General features: G+C 37.4%; 1 protein-coding gene across 1 annotated transcript; it reads left to right on the plus strand.

The window, feature by feature from the left end:
• Window positions 1-6,768: 6,768 nt before the first annotated feature.
• LOC127800261 (transcription factor bHLH143-like) lies at window positions 6,769-8,900 on the plus strand. Its single transcript, XM_052334774.1, has 2 exons — window positions 6,769-6,917; window positions 7,015-8,900. Exon 2 carries the CDS (start codon window positions 7,032-7,034, stop codon window positions 8,118-8,120), a length of 1,089 nt encoding a protein of 362 aa, XP_052190734.1. The 5' UTR covers window positions 6,769-6,917; window positions 7,015-7,031; the 3' UTR covers window positions 8,121-8,900.
• Window positions 8,901-22,142: the final 13,242 nt, after the last annotated feature.

The following is a 22,142-nucleotide window of genomic DNA, read 5'->3' on the forward strand; positions in this document are numbered from 1 at the left end:
TAAAATGCTTCCATTGGTTGGTCACTTTGACCTTTAATGGGGGGAGATTGAAAGCAACTAGCACAAATGTTAAATAAAATTAAATAGTGATGCTTTAATAATGAGTTTGAAATCATCGCACGGTTACATGAAACTCCGTAGAATTAGGGTTACTCTAATGCACGCGTTTAACTTTTTTTTTTCCCCTATATGTTGTGAAATCACTAGTTGGTTTGATTTTATTAATAATTGGAGTTTGGTTTCACTTACTTTTGCCATTTAATAATTATTTCATTAGTCTCTTTGTGTCAATATTATTATAACTAAACATCTTCGATCTCACTCACATTTTATATTTTAAAAAATTTAGAAGCATAAAAATAATATATTTATAATTCATAGATATAATAGATTCAATTACTCGATCTAAAATTAGAATTAAAAGAATAAAATATCATTAGATTGAAATATTAAATCAATATAATAACACAATTTTTACGATTAGATTAAATATTTTTTCTCCTCTCCAACCCTCAAAATAGAATATTACATTGACTCTTGGTTTTGGGTGGAGAATAATAGTTATCCCACCTCCCCATATTCCATAGAAAATGGGACGGCTTTGTACCCAACCATCAACCATCAACCATCAACCATCTTCCATCTTGGGTTGAAGGGTAGGTCACAATTGCCATCCTTCCATTGAGAGATGTCAAAAAGGCAAAGCATGCTTCCTTTCTTGTGTGGAAACTTGGATCAATTTACACTATTTCCTAGCCCCCTCCTCCTTGTAAAGAGATAAATATGCAAGTTTTCTTCAACATCACATCTAAGGCACCATGATGATGGGAAGGTGTTGTCTGTTTTCTTACCATCCAAGTGATAAATGCTTGCAACCACCATATTCCAATCATATATGTTCCTCCCATCCCTTCTAATTTAATATAATTAAACAAATCCAATCACATCATAAGAGTATTTTTCACATCAACGACCCACATATATTTGATCAAAATTTAATTTATTGTGGTAAGCTCTAATTAAATAATTCAACTTTCCTTTTCACAAATATAGACACGAGACAATGTACTGTAATATTCTGTACTTTAATTTTATTTTTCATCGTCACTAATACGCGAATTACATGAGCTTAATGATGGAATTTCATACCTAACCCACACCCAAACAAATGGCGCCCTCAAGCTCTCTAGCCATTATATTAGAACCCAAACAAACCCTAAAAAAAAAAGGAGCATGGGAGGGTTGACACTTTATCTAATTGAGATAGAATATTCACATTAATTGAACATAAAGTGGAAGGGGGTTAAAAGTCTAAGAAAGTGGGTGGGGGTGTAGCATAAAAAATGCAAGGGGAAGGGGCATGGGATTGCCTTCTTTTGGGCCCCCCCCCCCCCCTTTTTTTTTAATTCTTTTAATATATTGGTTCGTGGCATATTTAAAAGCACAACTTCTCTTATCTTTTAAGTGGTGGCTGGTGGAGAGGGTATTGTCTTGCTTTCCAAGCGTGGGTGTTTTTGTTGGAGAATCCACAACCAATTTGGCTCCAAAATGGTCTCATGTCCCACTACTACTCTCCCCACCAATCTCATATATATACATACATATATGTATCTAAATAGTTTCTCTCTCCGTAAAAAAAAATTTAACTAAAAAGTGTTGGGATTTATATGACCGACTCCACGTGTTAACTTGTGATGATAGTGATGATGCATTAATTAATGAGACTGGGCCAAATTGGGGGAGAATAATTTATAATTAACTCTAGTTTAAATTTGGGAGTGTCATTAGAAGGGTTAAGAAATTGACTTGTGAAATTGACAACATGACCATAACATCAGTTTTAATGATTAATTAACAAAATGTAAGATAATTATTTTCATCTGTATTGAAGGAAAGCATCGGTCAATTTTCAAAGTCATACAACGTTAAAAATATAGAGAGTAATGGGTAGGAGTGAAAGCTTAAAAATCATACATAATTGGCTTACTATATATTATTAGAAATTGGAAGAAAGAAACTATCAAAATCATCCTGATGCATATTACTACCAAAATCATAAATTAATAATACTATGGGGTTATTGCTTTCTAGATGTTAACTAAATCAACTTCCGCGATTCAATTTGACAATATTGGGGGGGTAAGGCTGCTCCATATATATCCATATATTTAATTTGGGAGAAGGAACTATCAAAATCATATGGGTGCAATGGCAACACATGTTGAGGTTGACATCAAATTCCATAAATTATGGGTTGCATTATGAAGGATTAGTTATGAAAAGATGATTTAAGGGCGTGTATTATAAGCCCAAATCAATATTAATTCGTCAGTGGGTGAGCTACTGAGCATCATTCGGCCCCAGCCTTCCTGCCTTTTAATTGATTCAGTGGTCAATCCACAACCACCGTCCCCCCCCGTCCCCACTCCATTCGTGTCTCATTGCATACCAATTACTCCGACCAAACTTAAAAATGTGCACATTCTTATTGGGTTGGGCGAAAGAAAAAAAAAAAAGAAGAAAAAAATAAGATTAGAACACAAAATAGAAAAAGCCTGGAGAGTTAGACAGTCTTACAGATGGGCTTGTAGAATGGAGATAAAAAGACGAAATTACCCCACCCACTTTATAAATTTGTAAAGTAGGCCACTGTCTTGCTCTGCTATGCTCTCTCATCTCCTCTCTCATTGCTGTTGTCTCATTGCCATCGCCTTGCCGCCTGTTGTTATATCTTGAAGATACAATGACGGTCAGCAAGGTGGCGGTGATGGAGATGAGGTGAGGGGAGTGAAGCCGACGACGACCATGAAAAAGGAGAAGAGAGAGTGGGATAGTGGCTCATTTTGTAAATTTACAAAGTAGGTGGGGATAATTTTGTATTTTTACCTCCATTCTGCAAGCCCACATGTCACCCTCTCCGACCCTATACAAGAACTCACAAAATAATACACCTACAAATCAAAATCAAAGAATACACCCACAGCTCACTCTAGCCCAGATATTCTACCCCACACACAATCACAATATATATTTTCTAGTTATTAATGTCATTTCACAAATTGGTAGTGTAATCTATCTATTAATAATTAAAGGAAGTGGTACTTGTAAATAAGGTACGATTCACCACTCTAGTAGAGTTAATTAAATTTTAAGACGAATCCATATGCCCTGAGCATAATTAAATTGAGCTTCTGCACGAGAGGCTTAATTTGTTAATTAAATATGAGGTTTCAAAGTTATCATCTAACAATACAAGACCGAGTTGGGAATGGTTGGCTTGAGGGCTAAGAAGACGTACAGGCGTGGGAGAGTGATGGTGCTCTGGAAAGTGTAGACCCGAAGGGGAGGGGAGGGGAAATTGATTGATTGGGGAATGGAATTGCTCCCTCCACTCCAAACAAGAGGGCATGACAGTATAGCACGGTATAGTATTATAGATAATAAATAGGGATTATGAATATAAAGCAATGGGGATAGGGTGGTTAAATAATTGGGGCGTCCTGGAATGTGGATCTCCTTACCTGTGCACAAGATCTCTTTCAGGTGATCAAATCATGGCCCCTCTCTGCCTTATTTTTTTTAATTAAGCCAATGCCTCGCTTGATCGTGCTTTACCCCAACACAACAGCCTTTCTTTTCTTAGTTTATTCCCGTTGTTCAGTTTAATCGAGGCCCCGTATGGGTATGCCTCGCTTGCCTTCCTCATTATTATTATTTTGTATTGTTTGTTCAAACTTTAAATATTTTATTGTGTATGAGGTGGTAGTCTAATATTAATGGACGAAATGGATAAAAACCCAAACAAACATGAGAAAAAGGGTCATTGTGTTGTAGTGGTCGTAATTTAATACTAAATTCAAATGCCAATGAATTCAGAAGTGTTGGGAGTTCCATGGTCTTCAACTCTTCAAGCATTTTTAGCATGAGCTATCGATGTCTAAGGAGGAGTGAATGAAGAGTTAGAAGGGTTCAATGATAATTTAAAATCCTTTAACATGATTGAGCTTGCAATTTTTGAATAAAATTATTATAATCTTATTACGTTTAACCTTATAGAGATAGATAAAGCCTAAAAGAAATTCATTCACTATAATATATATATATATATATTGCTGAGAAAGCATTACCATTATTTTATTAAACACACAACAAAAAAAAATCATTTTTAAAAGCTTAATGAAAGGTGAAAAATGCAAAAAAAGTGAAGAGGGCAAAGCACAGTGGGCGTTGATGATGAGAGTGTTGAAGGGAGAGGGCAGGGGCCATGAATCACATCAGTGAAAAGTATCATTGTACTCCTCCCTGGGGCTGGGCCCAAAACCCTAATTGCCCCTTTGCTTTTTAATCACAAACCCTAAAGGAGCTGCTGATTGATGGACAGTGGATTTGGAGGAATTGATGTATAGCTGCACTCACTGTCAGTTAAATTTATATTGGCACCAAGTGTTGTTTTGAGTCCCGGAGATATTATGGTGCAGCCATACCTGTATAGCAGAATATATATATATATATATATACACACACACACACACACAGACAGAGCTGCTTGCTTAATCACTCAATGGATTATGGGGGCCTCTCTGGCTTTCCATGATGCTTCTTTTGAACGGTCAAGCTCCAAATTATTGGTCTTCATGCCTCGCATTGGATGCCTTCCCCCCCCTAATTTCCTCTCTTATTTTGCTTTAACTATCGGTACCAACGCATGAACCACAGTTTAAAAGGTAGCCTCAAATTAGTTGAAGTGGTCACTCCAAATATCCCCCCCCCCCGGGCAAAAGAATATTAAGTCAAATCCAAGTTTTTTTCTTTTTAACTGCGTTAAGATGCAAATATTTGTGAAGTATGAAATGCAAATTAAAAAAAAAAAAAAAACTTATACATAATCGTCTCAAATCAAACGCTTATACTACTACTACTTACAAGAGGAATGTGTGATAATAGATTTTAAATAAGTGCTCAATAATTATTTAAAATAAATAACCATTATGTTGTTACTTATAAATGAATAACAATGTTTGGTTTTATGCTTTGCATACTCATTCGCTAATCAACTTAACCACCTAACAATTTTAGAATAGGAAATAAGAGGTAAAAAAGTGATGCTTATATAATAATTAAATAAATTTTGCAAGAATAGTATTAATGGCCAATGGGATGGGAAATAAAGGGAAAAAGAACAGGGAGGGGCATTTTGGGGATGCAGATAAAATCAATCTCATCAAAAACTCATGGACTCATTATACAACCACCCACGCTCACTCCTACCTTTATATATCTCTCTCTACATGATTGTACACTAATTCCAAGCGTGCGTAGCGCACGTATGAAGAACCCCACCCCCCCCCCCCCCAAAAAAAAAAAAAAAAAAAACAGAAAGAAGAGTAGCCTCCTCTCGGCTCTACCACACGAACTCAAAGGACATTCATGTCAATTTGGTTTTCTATATAGCCTCCCCGGCCTCCCATCCGTGCACCTTCCTCATATCTCACTCACTCCCCTCTCTCTCTCTCTCTCTCTCTCTCTCTCTCTCTCTCTCTGCAAAAAGGCTTTGGGGTCTTTGTTTTGAGCTCGACCTGAGTCTTCGATTATTTGGTTTTGAGGATAAGGCATCTGGGTTCTGGTTTTCTTGCTCTTGAATTGGCTCTCTCTAGTGTAAGTCTTCAGATCTATATGGGTTTGGTTCTCTGGCTTTCTTGTTTGCTATGTTTGCTTTTATTTTACTGTTGATTCTTGTGTTTTCCGCCTGGATCTTTCTTGTTCATTGCCTTAATTTTTATCTCTTTGTGTCTTTTTTATGTTTTTCCGGAAAATTTTCTTGTAAATATTGGGTTCTTGGAAAGCTTTTCTCTTGGTGAGCTGCGTTTTGATCTGAAGAAGGGAAATTAATATGATAAGCTAATCTGTCAGTGCCTCATTTCCTGAGAAAAAGTAGCAAAGCGAAAAGAATATTTTTCTGTCCGCTATTTGGTTTCAATTTCACAATTTCAGAAATCCTGAACTCCTTTCCTTGCTCAAGGGGATTTTATCTGCAACCAAACAAAGGGTCCCGTATCGGCTTTAGATTTCCCCTCGATTTTCCAGTACCTAAATCTTACCTTCTCCAACTCTCGCAGGATTTTCGAAGAGGTTGCGGCAAAGCAAACAGTCGTGGCGTTCAGATCGGAGCACAAACAGCATGCGGTGGTACAGCCTCTCCGTCGACGTGTTTCGTAAAGTCATCTCCTTGAACCTCTACTGCCGAGTAATTCTGTAATTCCCTTCTTCCGATCGACAAACCCATCGACTCATTCGATTCAACACAAATCTGCCTTAAATGGGAACCAATCTTTTCGTCGTCATTCCCTGCTACGTCCGCAGGATTAGCTGAATCGCCCTTTTGCTTCTCCTTGTTTTCGTTTGATTCTGCAAATCAAATCAAATCAAATCAAATCCTCCGATTGGTTTCTCCATTGAATTTCTGTTGGGTTCTGTTTCATCCTTGTTTGGTTGAAGAAAGTGGTGGTTTTTTGGTCAGAAGGGTTGGGGATTTGTAGTTATGGTGTGCCAAGCAGCGAGCCAAACAAGATTCCGGGCATTGAAACACGAGAATGGGATTGCTGGCAGCGCCACCATCATAGTTAGAGTTATAGCTTGCTTTCAACCTCTTCAGGATTGCCAGGTTAGTTGATTTACATATCTTTTTTTCGGAATTTGATATTTGTGTTTTTCTTTTATCTCTGTATCTTATGCGTTTTTCGTTTGTTGGTTTTTTGCAGGCTGAGTATTTTCGCCATTTGCTAAAGCCTGTCACGTAGAATTCGTTGTTTTTGCCGTTGCCTTTGTTCAAATTAAGCTGGAGTATTTAGTTTTTTCGATTGTTCGTAGAGGAAAGCGGACGTAATCAGCATCCTGTACTACTAAACCTTCGTTCATCGGTACGTTTTGCGGATCGAGACTTGAATGTGTACTGAATGTTTCGGCTTGATTTGCATCGGGTTTCATCTGATTTGGTGTGTATGTTTGTGAATTTAGGTGATTGTTTTGGTTGGATGGAAAAGGATCTTGGATCCTTGTTTCAACGCCAGCATTCTGGTCAGCAGTCACCCATTTCGAATGCCTTGGGCACCAGATTTATCCTGGGGCAGAGGGATACGCCACGTGCTTGCACGAGCTCTCGGGCTAATCTTGTTCCGCCAAACGACGGAACTTTGCTCGGCTTCCCGTCTTTTGGGTTTCCTCTTTCAAGGACAAGCCAATCGATTGAACCTCGCGATTGCTCTTATCGATTACCTTCCCTCCATCGGGATGTTGCCCCTGTAACGAACTCCATTTTGAAAGAGGAAAGCCCTGCTGGCCTGTCTGGGAAACCCAGCGATGTTGTGCCGAGTCCAGCATCCGGACAGGCTCAGAAGAGATTCCTTGTGTTTGATCAGTCTGGGGATCAAACCACCTTGATTTTTAGTTCCTGGATTGGAACTGCAGGCCAATGCCTGCCTCCTTGGGGGTCAAAGCTCAACGATGCTTATGATTTGAATAAGAGAGAGTTAGAAACAGGAAGAGATTCTACGAATTTCCCGGGTCCAATTTTGACCGAGGAAGACAATGAAAATCTCGGGGATAGCGTGGGAAGTGAGATGCACGAAGACACTGAAGAGCTTGATGCATTGCTGTACTCTGATGACGATGACAGTTACTCAGAGGATGATGAAGAAGCCAGCACTGGTCATTCGCCGAGTACAATGACTGCTCATGAGAAACAAGAATGGTTTGAGGAAAGTGTAGAAGAAGTTGCTAGCTCCGCCGGGCCAAACAAAAGGATGAAACTGTTTGATGGAGGCTATGATGTGCCATCAGTCACGGACACTGCAAGCTCTGTGAAGCCAGAGAGATGCTTTGATTATGAAGATGATGCACAATCTAGCTGTGCCGATGGCAAAAATCAAGGATTTGAAGAATTTGGTTCCATGTCAGGCAATAAGAGATTGAGAAAGGATAAGATACGAGAAACGGTGAACGTTCTGCAGAACATAGTTCCCGGCGGGAAAGGTAAGGACGCCATTGTGATTCTGGATGAAGCTATCAGTTACTTGAGATCCTTAAAGCATAAAGCTCAGGCTTTAGGAGTTGATATGCTCTGAGATTCTATTTCTCTTATTGGTATTATTAGTAATCGGCATTGAACTGTGTCGTATATTAGTAGTGGTAATGGGCGTGTGGAATAAGTACAGAAGGATCGTTGGGACATGGGAGCGGTTGAGTCTTTCTCAATGTTTCAGTTGGACTGGTAGGGTTGGCTTTGTGAAATCTCTCTTCTTGGCGGGAAAAAAGGGTAAATGAATAGTTTTCGTTGAATTGGATTCTGAAGAAGCTATGACCTTTCTTGGTTGTGGATCAGAAGATTGGTCCTCTGATGCTAACAGAAGTACGGAAGGGGTTGGCCGCAGGCCCTATTGTCTTTGGGACCGAAATCTCGCTTTCTCACCCTTGGATGTCTTCTTCCTTAACATCATCGCAGCAACTTAACTGGTAAAGCAACATCGCCTGCTGCTGCAGCAAGCAGCAGCTGCTGCTTTGAGGGTCACAGTTGGCCACTACGCGCATGCTTGCTGGTTCTCTTGTGGATTATCGCGATGCCGATTACATGTGGACCTACAGTCGTCGGCTCATTCACGGCCCCAGCCAACAATCACTTGGGAGGCTTACTGTTCACCGAAGCAATGTTGTTGTGTAGATCTTGTAATGAAAGTGCTGCTCCTTGCTTGTTATTTGTTGTTAAGGTGACTGCTGTTTTTACTCTATGCTCACTAGTGAAGCTATCTTCTTTGCATGATAATTGACCTGTGTTTCCTTCTGTATTCATGTTAATTTTATTGAAAACAAGATGAAATACTAATCAAGGTACTATTTCTAAATCAAAACGCAGTTTGTTTTGTCTTCTTCTAATTGGTGATGTGATTAAGATCCTTGAGGGTTGAGTACATTTCTTGACTTCATATACAGTATTAACACTTTTTCCCCTGTTGTTATGTTACAATTGTTATTTTTTTTTTTAATCTCAAAATGATCTTCCTTTCTTTTCCACCGTAGTTGCACAAAAGTAAAAATAAAAATAAAAAATATTGGTAGTGGTTGGCTAGTGATTATTATTGTTATGGTCGATCACTAACCACTATGGGTGCTCCCAGCCATACATGGAATTCGAGCGAGGAACTTAGAATATGAAGTACCAACCTCAATGTCTGCGAAATGAAGCTTTTGGATCTAAAGCAACAACCCCCGTGTCAACACCACTAATGCCACCAAACCCTAATCTGCCGTCGTCAATGGATTATTCGATTCCAATAACCAATACATGGTGAAAGAAGGAAAGATGTAGAAGAAGAATAATACCTTCCTCCCTCTTGATTGCCATTAGGTTTCCTTGAGAAACACACCCATTGATGGATTGTTTAGGCACGAGATGAGGATTTAGTGGGGAGAGAAGACTTTTGTATGAATGATGAACACACGACAGAGAGTGAGATGAGGAAAGAAATCAATTCATGCGATTAGGTTTCACTGGCCACAGGTCACTGGTGAGTGAGATGGGGAACAACAATATATTTATTAATCTCTTTGATCAGGTCAGGGGGGCACGGGGGTGGGACTTTAATTAACTCAATCGGTGGGGCTTGTTTTCATATATTTTAAAATGATTTTTGTATTTGTTTTCATTTTAAATGAAATTAATTGAAACTAATTAGAGACTCATTTACATCATGGCCACGAGTGCTGCTTAGACACCTCCTTATCAATAACCTTAGGTAGTGTTTTGCCTAACCTAAGAAAAAAACAAAGGGGGACAAATGGGAAGGTTAATAATAATAAGAAGAAGAAGAAAGCTCCAATCCATTAAGGGGCGGCTGACATTTCAGCGCGTTAATTGGAATATAGCTGTATATGGAAAGAAATAGAAGATGGCGACTAAGGACAGTATGGTCCAGAAACAAAAAGCCTATCAAAGCTCTGTTTAGGGCCCATTAAGTGGCTTAGAAGTGTGGGCTGTGTATGCGGCCCAAAGGAAGCCGAAAAAATGATACAGAATTATTAGGTGAAATCGCCTTCTGAGGGGGTTTTTTGGCATTCGGAGTGCAATTTTAGAAATCCGAGAACAAAGGGAATTCTATTTAAAGTCACGTTTTTACTCTTCGCAATCATTAAAATTTTATTTTTATTCTTTTACTTTTTACAACTAATTTAATAACTTTTTACGGCTAATATTTTTCAAAAATACCCCATTTCACACAGTCAGCCATTCACACACATTCATCTCTATAACATATCTTCAAACTTCAACAATTTCGATTCATAAATACAAACTTCAACAATTTTTATTCATAAATACAAACTTCACGAGACTAGTTTACAAAATAAAAAACACATATATACAATGCAGATACACAGATATATATTTTGTCCACTTTCTCTCTTGTCACCAGCATACGCAGCTGCCCAAACACAGAAAAAATTCACGGCAAACACAAAAAATGAATGAAAATAAATAATCACACACTATATATATACACACAGCAAACACACAAACACACACATGTATATATATAGAGATGGCAAACGGGCCGGGCCGGCCCGCCACCAAGTGGCCTGCGGGCCAAGCAGGCCAGGCCAAATCGGCCCGCTTAAAAACGGGCCAGCAGATTGCTGGCCCTAGCTCGACCCTACACGGGCCCGCGGGCCAGACGGGCCAGCCCAGAGACTGAGAGCGAGGAGTGCGGGCAACAGAGGGCGAGAGCGAGGGCAAGGGCGAGACGAGGGTGAGGGCTAGGGCGACAGAGGGCGAGGGTGAGGGGCGAGGGCGAGACGAGGGTGAGGGCCAGGGCCAGGGCGAGCGAGGGCGAGACGAGGGCCAGGGAGAGGGTGAGGGCGAGGGCGAGACGAGGGTGAGGGCGACAGAGGGCGAGGGCGAGACAGAGGGTGAAGGCGAGGGCTGTTTGGGGGGGGGGTTGTGTGGCCGATTAGCGGGCCAGCCCAGCCCGCCACCATTTGGCCCTTCGGGTCAAATCGGCTCAGCCTTAAATGGGCCAGGAAAATGCTGGCCCTAGCCCGGTGCCGGGCCGGGCCCCAACGGGCTAGCCCATCGGGCCAAGCCCATTTTTCCATCTCTCTCTCTCTCTATATATATATACATGCACACATACATATATATATAGAGAGAGGGGAAGGAAGGTCGATGGCCATGGCCGCCAAGCTTCATCAGTCACCCCCCGAACCCTGGAGTTCGGGGAGTTTGAAGATCCTTGAACTCCAGCATTCAGGGCACACTAAAGGCCCCGAACGTTGGGGTTTTAAGGCTCCCGAACACTAGAGTTCGGGGATCTTCAAGCTCCCTGAACTCTAGGGTTCGAAAGGTGACTGATGAAGCTTGGCGGCCATGGCCGTCGAGCTTCCTCTCTCTCTCTATATATATCTATATGTATGTGTGCTTATATATATATGTGTGTGCGTGTGCGTGTGCGTGTTAATGTATATATGTATATATATGTGTATTTTTTGTTGTATCAGTATTTTTTTGTTGTATTGTTTTCGTTTTGGAAGGGATGGATGGCGGATAATTGATTGAGGAAGAAAGTGGATGTGAGGGTAAAAATGAGTTTTCAAAATAGAATATCTTAGGTATATTAAAATATGACTTGGAAGAGTAAAATTGTGACTGCGAATAGAATTTGGCAAGAACAAAAGGACGCTCACTGGAGTGCAGGACGAGTCGGTTTTGCAGCTAGGCTAGACAAATAGGGCAACCAGGGTCGGGTCTAAATTTTTTTTAGAAAGGTTTGGGTTAGGCCCAAATGGGCCGGGTGTTCCAATGTGGACCCAATTGGATCCTTAATCCGTGAAAAATACCCAAATTAGCCGGGTCAATCTAGTTAGACGTCTGGAACTGATCCAAATGGTTCATGGTTCGGAAGGGGTCAAATGGTTGTGACTTGCGTCCAAATTGATAAGTCTCCGAGTTCAAACTTCAAAAACGTTACTTACACTTTACACATTAAATATAAGTGATGATTATTTGGGTCTTTTTATTTATATTTGATGTGTAAATAACTCCTTTTGAGTTTGTTACTATCGCCGTCAAGCTAAAAATTTTTAAACTGAGTTTTTTTTTAAATTAAATTGATTTGGCTATATTTAATTCATCAATTAAGAACAAAAGATAATTCATTTAAGTCAATGACTTATAACAATGTCGTTATTATATCCCATGGTCCCTTATTAATGCTTTTGTCTTCCTCTATGCCCGCATGTATATATAGGAATGTTTCACAAAAAATAGAAAGTATTAAAAACAAAAATAAAATACAAAATCCCTTGTATTAAATTGCTTCTTGATATGGAAGATGAGGGGCTCTATAAATTGGGAGAGGGTCTCTCATTTGAGAGATTTGAAGTAAGTGTAAGAGAAGAGGAAAAATAGAGAATGGAGGAAGAAAGAGAGAAAACAAGTGAAAGGAAGAAAAAGCTCGCTACCAAGGTGACCAAAAAGGTGTCGAGAAACTAGAAAGAGCAGTGAGATCTTCTTCAAATAAACGCTGAGGTGAGGTTTTCCTACTCATACATTTTTATTTCATGACTTATTGTATTGCATGAAAAAAGATCGGCTTGGAAATGTATTTTGTTTGGCTTTTCACTTGCATCTATGATCGTATATGGTCATACTAATTTGTTCTACATTGCTTAGGCTTAAGGTGATGTGGTTAGGGACCTTCCATCAGACATTTCTAATGTCAAGTGAGAAAGCTCTTGGAGAGAGGTCGATACAGTCACTTGTGATATTGCGGAGTAGAAACTTGCATTTTTCTTACTACTTAGGCCCAAGGTGTTGTGGTAAGGGTCCTTCCAAGAAGCACTTTTGGCACCAATTATAAAAACTCTTATAAGGAAGCTAACACGATCACAAGTGGCACCGCGGAGTAGAAAGTTGCATTTTCTTTCATACACATATTTTATATAAATGCTTTATATTTGGGGGGTTCTTTACTTATAATGTTCATCTTCTAACTTGGTTCATCCCTTAGAATATTCAAACAATCTAGGGGAGACAAGCGACTCGAAAAGGAAAGAAATACTTGAAGCATAGGTTTTGGGAAGTTTTGTTAATTTTGTGGCATGTAATGATATGTAGAGTCTATATTTGTTTTTATGAGATGCATTAGAAGCATGCATATGTTATATTTCGGTGATATCAAATGTATTAAACATGCCAAATCTGTTATATGAATTTGGCTTTCATTTAAGGACCACACTAAATACCCCGACAACCTTATTGAGAGGCTTACCAAAGGGCGAGAAAATAACAGAAATACCCTCACCAAAATTGCAAATTTCCTTCCTCTGCCCCTTCTTTGGCAACCTCCTATCCCCTCTCTCTCTCTCCCTTTCCTGGCCGCCTCCAACAAGCGTTGACCGCCGTTGCATCATCTTATTGCCTCGCCTTGCCACCTTACAGTTGCAACAGCGGTCGACGAGGCGATGTAGATGGGGTCGACGCTTTCTAGAGGTGGCCATGGAAGAGGAGAGAAAGGAGGCGAACAAGGAAAGGGCAGGGGAAGGAAATTTGTAATTTGGGCGAGGACATTTTTGTTATTTCGCTTCTTTCGGTCGGCCTCTCGATAAGGTTATCAAGCAAAGTAAATTAACCCTTCATTTAAAGTCTTTTATTTTATTTTGGTAGAAACATACGGCTTTTATGTTCATATATTGGGTTTTAGTGGTTTAAAAATTTATATTGAGGATTTCTAAAGTTTTTTGGTTGGGATATTCGAAAAGTCTTTATTTTTCTTTTAAACTTGGTATTTTAGAATGATTTGAAATTTGAACTTTTTGATGCGAGTTACACTTAAATTAGTTTCAATCTGCTAAAATATGCTCACTCACAAAGACCTTGACTTGATGAACTAAGCTGAACAAAAGAGTTTTGATGGAAATTTATGGCCACTAGAGGTAAACCTTCCTAAACATTACTTAGGAGAATAATCTTTAGTGAATTTGAAAAAAATAAATAATAAAAATAAAAGGCTAAATGAAGATTTTAAAAATAAGATATAAAATATAAGGGTTGGCGAAAGATCTTTACAAGAAATGTTAAAAAAAAAAAAAAAGAAATGTTTAAAAAAAAAATCTCCAAATTATACGTGGAAAAACAGTATGAAGAGAGGGTTTTGATTCCTGGTAGCTGGGTGGTTTAAGTTCAACATAAACCTGCAAGCTTGTCATCTAGTCACTAGGAACAGTTTGTGTCCCTACCTATACATTCGATTTCAACTTTCAACTATTATCTAATCATTGTGCCTGGGACTTTTCCCACTAGTTTAGGATCACGCCTACTTAACTCTACCCTTACGCTTGGCAGTATCGGATGGTCTTTCTAATGGTCTGATTTACTCATAAGGTAGAGACTACTTCGAGCCTGTTTCGGTTATGGTTTTCTCATGTTACAAATTCGACAGGCTGAATCAATTTTTCTCCCAAGAAGCGCTAACACCCAGAGCATCTGAAGCATGATGCTAACCAGTTAATACCGAGTGGGGGTTCCAAATATTTTGATGTTTGGAAGGAAGCCTTCATTTTCATCCATCTAAGCATTGACGACCCTTTAGAGGGCATTTTGTTTGCTTAAAATACTTGGATCGTGATAAGAAAGAAAACATAAGGCCCTATCTAACAAGGAGGTTCTTGATCAGGTGACGTAGCTATTCCATGCCTGAAGCCAATTTAGAGATTTCAAGGACATAGGTTCCATGCCCTTTTTGAGGAACTTCAACCTTATGGGTAGGCGACATATGCCTTCTTTTCTAATAAAGTTGATTTTTCTTATATTGTTGTCTTTTCCTCATCATTTGCGTCCCGCCATTTTTTTATAGCCAAAATAAGATGTAGTGCTGACCCCAAACTTGTTTGGCGAGATTTTGGATTTTCCCAACAGTTTCTTTCTGAGGTTGGTACTTTGGAGGTTTCCTTAGGCCAAGGAAGAAAAGAAAGAAGGAAAAACCCACTATCAAGGCTGACTTGAGCATGGCCGGTTGAAAGGGTAGGTTTGTGAGGTAATTGTTTAGGTTTCCAACTCCTTTAACTTAATAAATAATTATTTTAATTTTTCATTCAGGGTTGGGGCCCTTAAATTAATGATGGCTTAGGGCCCCCTAAGCCCTTGAACTGGTCTTGGACTTGAGTATATTTGTTGCAATAACGGGCTTGGAAAATGCATTAGAAGCACCGAGAGGTTCAAGACTATGGCCTAAAAAAGGTAGATGGAGATCAAAGACAAAGATAAGGCTAAGGAATCGAAGGTTCCTTGTTAGGTTTGAACAAATATGTCACCACACACTCAAGAGGAGGAGTGACTTGGGTGTTATAAAAATTACTTTAAGTTTTGAAAATTTTTGCTAGAAATGAGGAAGAAGTGCTATGAAACAATGACTGTATATTGGAGTTTGCAAAGCATAAAAGAATTTAAATTAAGAATAAAATGAATAACGCAAGAGATTTATAGTGGTTTGCCTCAACCGGTCTATAGTATTTTTCTTTTGGTTTTGACGATGCAAAACTAAGATTACTATTTCGAATGTTTTTCAAACAAAAAAAAATCAATTTCAAATCTACCAAATTAAATGAATTTTCATCCTTTTCCCCAAATCATTCATATTCCTAAGCAAATTGTTTTGACAAAATGTTGGTCAAAAGTGTTTTCCAAAACATATGTTATTCATGTGTTAGGAGATTGGAAAAAGAAAGTATTTTCATTCAAATAAATCTCCAAACATTGAGAATTAAAGATAAAATTTTCTAAGGCAAAAATAGTAGGATCTGTTGACTAATTGGCTTATATTTGTCGACTAATAGGCAATCCTGGCTTTGTTGACTGGTATCTTGTAATCTGTTGACCGACAACATGCTCATTGTCTTGCATTTGTTGACCAAGTAAGTCATTGTTGCCTCTGCCTGTCGACCAATCTCTCTTGATTTGTCTACCGATAGAATGCATGCTGATATTAATTTGCAAATATTTTGTTAATCTGTTGACTAATAATTTAGGATATGTCGACTAACAGAATGCATGTCAATTCATTTCCATTTTATATCTACGATGCATTTGTTGACTAACCTATTTTTTTGTTGACCGATTTTTGAATTTATGCTCCAATCTATCAATCGATGCTTTGCATCTGTCAACTGTTTTATTCGCAAAAACTCATAACAGCTAGTTCTGAAGCGCATTTAATGCGTTCCAACTACCTCAAACGATCGAAATTTTGGAAGCATTCACCCACAACTATAAATACTTGGTTGGTGGAGCATTTAAAGTGTTAGAAGAATTTATTGCCAAGCTTCCAAGAGAGTCAATCAATTTATTGTGCTTACATCTTTCATTCTCTCATTTTTCTTGTAAGGCTTGTATGTTCATTAATGCTTTATTCTTTTCAAGCCTTATATTTTTTTTTTTTTTATTGAGAGAATCTATAACTAAGAGGCAACAACTCATAGAATCTCTCTTTTTATATTCATTATTTTTCCTAGCAAGGGCCTACTTTGTGTAGAAGGGTTGTATACCTAGTATTTGAACTAGATGACTACTTGGTTCAAGTAGAGGGTATTTTTTAGTGAATTGTTTTCAAAATCCTTAGTAAGAAATTAAGATAGTGGACTAGACTTGGTTAAGCCAACCCACTATAAATTCGAGTGTTCTCTTGTGCATGTTCTCTTTTTTCTTTTAGTCATTCCAATCATTTCTCTTTTCTTCACTTACATTATACTTTTATCTTTCATTAAAAAGATTTCAGATTTATCAACCAAATTTTAAATATCCTAATTCACCCCTCTCTTGGGCATTGGTGCCATCACTATTCATTTCTATCAATTGGTATCAGAGCTTGGTTCTCACTATTTTTCAAGGTCTAACAACCTAGGGTAAAAGATCCACATATGGCACACATTACTAGCACTTCACAATCCGAGGGTCAAAGCAATACTCGTCCTCACTATTTTGATGGTACTAACTACAATTATTGCAAAACTAGGATGCAAATTTATCTTATGCAAGACTTTAGTCTTATGGAAGCTATTAGGAAGGAAATCACATTGGCCGATATGTGAAAATGGAGACTTGGACAGTGGAATAAAGAAGGAACATGGAGATCAATGCTAAGGCAATAAACACATGAATTTGTGCTCTGTGCTCGGAAGTGTTCAACCGCATATCAACTTGTAAGATCGTCAAAGAAATTTGGGACAAACTAAAGGTAAACCACAAAGGTACAAAGTAGGTGAAAGAAACAAAAATCAATTTAGTTGGTCATGATTTTGAGTTATTTTCTATGAAAGAAAATGAATCTATCAAAGACATCTACACTAGATTCAATGATATTGTCTCTACATTAGAATCTCTAGGAAAAGCTTATACAAATGTTGAGAAGGTTAGAAAAATATTAAGAAGCTTATCTAGGTTTTGGGATGCTAAAGTTACTACTATAATTGAAGCCAAGGATCTAGATAATCTTCCATTTGAAAACTTCATAGGATCTTTAATGACTCATGAAATAATGATGAAAAGGAATGATGTTGAAGAATCAAAGAAAAATAAGAATGTGGCATTTAAGGTTGAAAATGATAACAAAGAATCACAAGATAGTGATGAAGATGATTTTGCTATGTTAGCTAGCAGATTTAGTAAATTTATGAAAAATGGAAGATTTAATCAAAGAAGAAACTTCAAGAAAGACAAGGATCAAAAGGATGCAAATTTTTCTAATGAAATTCGTTGTTTTGAGTGTAAAAAGTTAGGTCATACAAGGACCAAGTGTCCTATGTTGAAAAAGAAAGAGGAGAGAAAAGAATAAAAAGAAGGCATTAGCCACTTGGAGTAAAGGAGAACTATTCTTAAGTGATGAATCACAAGATGAGATGGCCAACATTTGTCTCATGGCAAACTTTGAAGAAGAGGTATCATCTCAACCATCTACTTCTATTTAAAATTTTACTTTTGAAGAATTACATGAAGCATTCAATGAATTGATGAGTAAGTTCGAGCAAATAAACTTGAAAAACAATGATTTGAAAAGAAAATAAGTTCGTTGGAAATTGAAATTAGTGTATTAAAATCTGAAAAAGAATCATGAAGTAATGAGAAAAAGGTTTTGATTGACGAAAAGGAAAACATACTTTGAGAAAATAAAGATATGAAAGATTCTTTAGAAAAACTTGTGGAAGGTAAAAATAAATTAGAATTGATCTTAAGTGCACAAAGAAACTTTGGAAATAAACAAGGAATTGAATTTGATCCATTTCAAGCAAGTCAAAGCAGGACTATTTTCATAAGAGCACCAAACCATAAATTTATTCAAAAGAAATCAATTCACAAATCGAACCTTTCAAGATGAAGGATTTCATGTCATTATTGTGGAAGGGTTGGACATTCAATTAACAAATGCTTCACAAGAAATAATCTCCATAGATTTAAACAAATATGGGTTCTTGATAGTGGGTGCTCGAAGCACATGATGAGAGATGAAGGACTCCTCAACAACATTATCTTCATGGAAGGAGGTAAGTTATTCTATGGTGACAACTCTCAAGGTAAGATCATTGGTATGGGTTCTCTTAAGTTTGAAAATCTAATTTTGGAAAATGTGTTTTTAGTAAATGGACTTAGACATAATTTGATTAGCATTAGCCAACTATGTGGCATGAATCATAAAGTATGTTTTGATGCTAATTCTTATGAAGTTATTTGTAGTAGAACAAATGAAGTGAAACTAAAAGATAAAAAAATAAGGAATGTATATGTCTTTTCATGAATCATCTTCATAAACTACTTAGTATCTAATGTTTCACAAAATACTTGGCTATGGCACAATAGATTAGGATTTGCTCGTATGAATCTAATTCACAAACTAGTCAAACATGATCTTGTTAATGGTTTATCTAAGCTAAAATATGAAAGAGACCACATTTGTGGTGCCTGCATGAGAGGTAAACAAATTAGTGTATAGTTTAAGCCTACAAATAAAGTATCTACATCTAAGCCATTGACACTTTTGAAGGGAATCACTAGTATGACGATATAGACAAAAATAATTTTCTTACTGTGTATTAGATACATGCAGTGGAATACATAACTAAATCTCGTACCTACTATCCGATGTAAGGTTGGAATACAAAAATTATTTTTGTACTAAGACCGTGTCCACCTCACATACTGGTGGTCCTAGTTTATCCACACCTAGTATGTAGTAAGGTATTGTTTTGGTCACCTCTTCTTATGCTAAACATAGAGGATCTACATATCACCGGTGTTCGTGTCTCAAAATTATATATGTAACTATTACACGTATAATTTCTATGATTTTTTAGAGGAAGAAGAAATAAGAAAATGAAGTAGAAAAAGCTACGTCAGAAGAGATGAGAGAAGCCAAAGGGGCAAAAGGCTCTGCCCTTTTATATAAAAACAAATTGCCTCATCTTTATTTTTCTTCCCATCCCCAAATTCAATTTTCCTTTGAAATCCACAACTTTCCCTCACCTCCAATAATTTCAAAGGTTACTATGCAATTTTACTATGCACTATGTATGTTCGCCAATCCGCCGCCTCTTACTATGCAATCAATAATTGATTTCACACTATGCATTATTAGTATGCACTATGCATTATTAGCAGAGGCGCCAATGGTCAACTTTTGACCAATCAATTCTAGAGACATTTTGAGCACACGATGTTGATATCAAATGCAACACTATATAGTGTGTGACCTTTTAGGTTTACTACCTAGTAGCAATCAGATAACACCGAAACCTTTTTCGGTATTGGTCAACCCCTTAACCCATCACCGAAATTTCTCCAAATCCCGAAGACATTCCGAGAGTTCCTGAATAGCGCCTAGTAGCAGTTTAAGATAATATAGGTGGTAGTGAAATCTCACTTCAAGTGAACTTATTACAGTTGATGATTATCGTGTGTTATAATTAATTGATCACCTAATGTCCCAATTGAGCGAGAGTCATGGAGTGACAAACTCAGTAACTATGTATCAGACCTTATTAATGTGATCAGATGACACCTAAGGAAACATCTTTTCTAACTTTCAATCTGCCTTGGCTAGGGGGTGTCCTGTCACATTAATAGTAGATCACATAGGACATTCACCCTATTAATTACTGACAAGGGTGACAAATCTTATTCCCAACACCTGTCTCCATATACTAGCAATATAGAACCACATAGATGAACGTCATCACCTTTTAATTGAATGGTTCGGCTCTTTAGTAAATCCCACACACCAATACACAAAACAACTGTGTTGGTTCAAGTCTAATGATCAACACACCATTGCAAACTAATGAAATGACCATTATCCACCATGCCATGTAGTTAGTCATCAGTGTCACATTCGGCTAATCATTCCCCAACGACCACCAGTATCCCTAACAAGTCTACTAGCGACATCACATGTCATATGGTGCGTGACACACCATCCTCACATCAGTATCCCCATACTGAACGATACAATAACCCTTATGCTGGTCCATACTTGATTAATCAGATTCCCTATCTAAAGAATCTAAGAACTAGGAATAGTTTAAGATATTCCATTACCAAATAATCCTGTCACATAGTCTTAACACCTTGAGAATAAGATTATCACACAAAAGATCTAGCGACTCATTCATATAATTGATTAGAGAAAATATGAATGAAGAAAACTTTTTCTTTTATTAATTTATATAAAAATACAATTAATGCATTAAAATAAGCTAGCTAGATGTCATCCAAAACTAATATTAGGGCACACAACACTAACAACTTCTACATCTAGATTTATTTGGACCAATGAGATCATTAAGTCTAGAAGGAAAACAATATGTATTGGTCATTGTAGATGACTATTCTAGGTTCACTTGGGTGATCTTTCTTGCATCCAAAGATGAAAATTTTAAATCATTTGAAACTTTTTGCAAAAGAGTTCAAAAAGGAAAAGGTTTTTGTTTTCAAAGATTAAGAGTGATCATGGAGGAGAATTCGAAAATGACTCATTCAAATGTTTTTGTGAAGAGAATGGTGTAGATCATAATTTTTCATGTGCAAGGATCCTTCAACAAAATGGGGTACTAGAAAGGAAAAATAGATCATTGCAAGAAATGGCAAGAACTATACTTTATGATAAAAATCTTCCAAAATATCTTTGGGCGGAAGCCGTAAATATCACATGCTATGTTTTAAATAGGGTTTCCATAATACCTATTTTAAAGAAGACCCCCATTTGAGCTATATAAAGGTAGAAAACCAAACATTGGCTATTTTCACATTTTTTATAGTACTTGTTACATTCTAAACAATGGAAAAGATTCATTAGGAAAATTTGATGCCAAGAGTGATGAGGGCATTTTCTTAGGATATTCTTCTCAAAGTAAAGGTTATAGGGTATTCAATAAAAGAACACTTGTTGTAGAAGAAACAATTCAAGTTATAGTTGATAATGTAAATGTTGAAACTCCTAACCCTAGAGAAGATTGTGAAAATGAACTCAATCAAAATATGAAAAAACTCTCATTAGAGCAAAAAGAATCAAATTCATTGGAAAATGGTGTTTTGAATGAAGAAAATGCAACTCATCTAAAGAAAGAACCATCATTTCCAAGAGAAAGAAAATATGTGAAAGAAAATGAGATTATAGGAGATCCAATTAGTTTAGGACTAGATCATCCATTAAAAATGGATGTCAATATGCGGCCTTCTTATCTCAAATTGAACCTAAGAACATAAAAAAAGCTCTAAAAGATGAAAATTGGATTATAGCAATGCAAGAGGAACTAAATCAATTTGAAATAAATGAGGTATGGAAACTAGTTCCAAGACCAAATGATCATCCTACTATAGGAACCAAATGGGTATTTAGAAACAAAATGGACGAAAGTGGCATTGTTATACGAAATAAAGCTAAGCTAGTGGCTCAAGAATATAGGCAAGAAAATGGAATTGATCATGATGAAGCTTATGCCCCAGTTGCTAGATTAGAATCTATAAGAATGTTGTTGGCATTTGCTTGCCATAAAAATTTCAAGCTATACCAAATGGATTTTTAGAGTTCATTCTTAATTGGTTATATAAATAAGGA

This window comes from Diospyros lotus, chromosome 4, assembly GCF_014633365.1.
Source record: "Diospyros lotus cultivar Yz01 chromosome 4, ASM1463336v1, whole genome shotgun sequence".
In the NCBI taxonomy this organism is placed as follows: Eukaryota; Viridiplantae; Streptophyta; class Magnoliopsida; order Ericales; family Ebenaceae; genus Diospyros; species Diospyros lotus.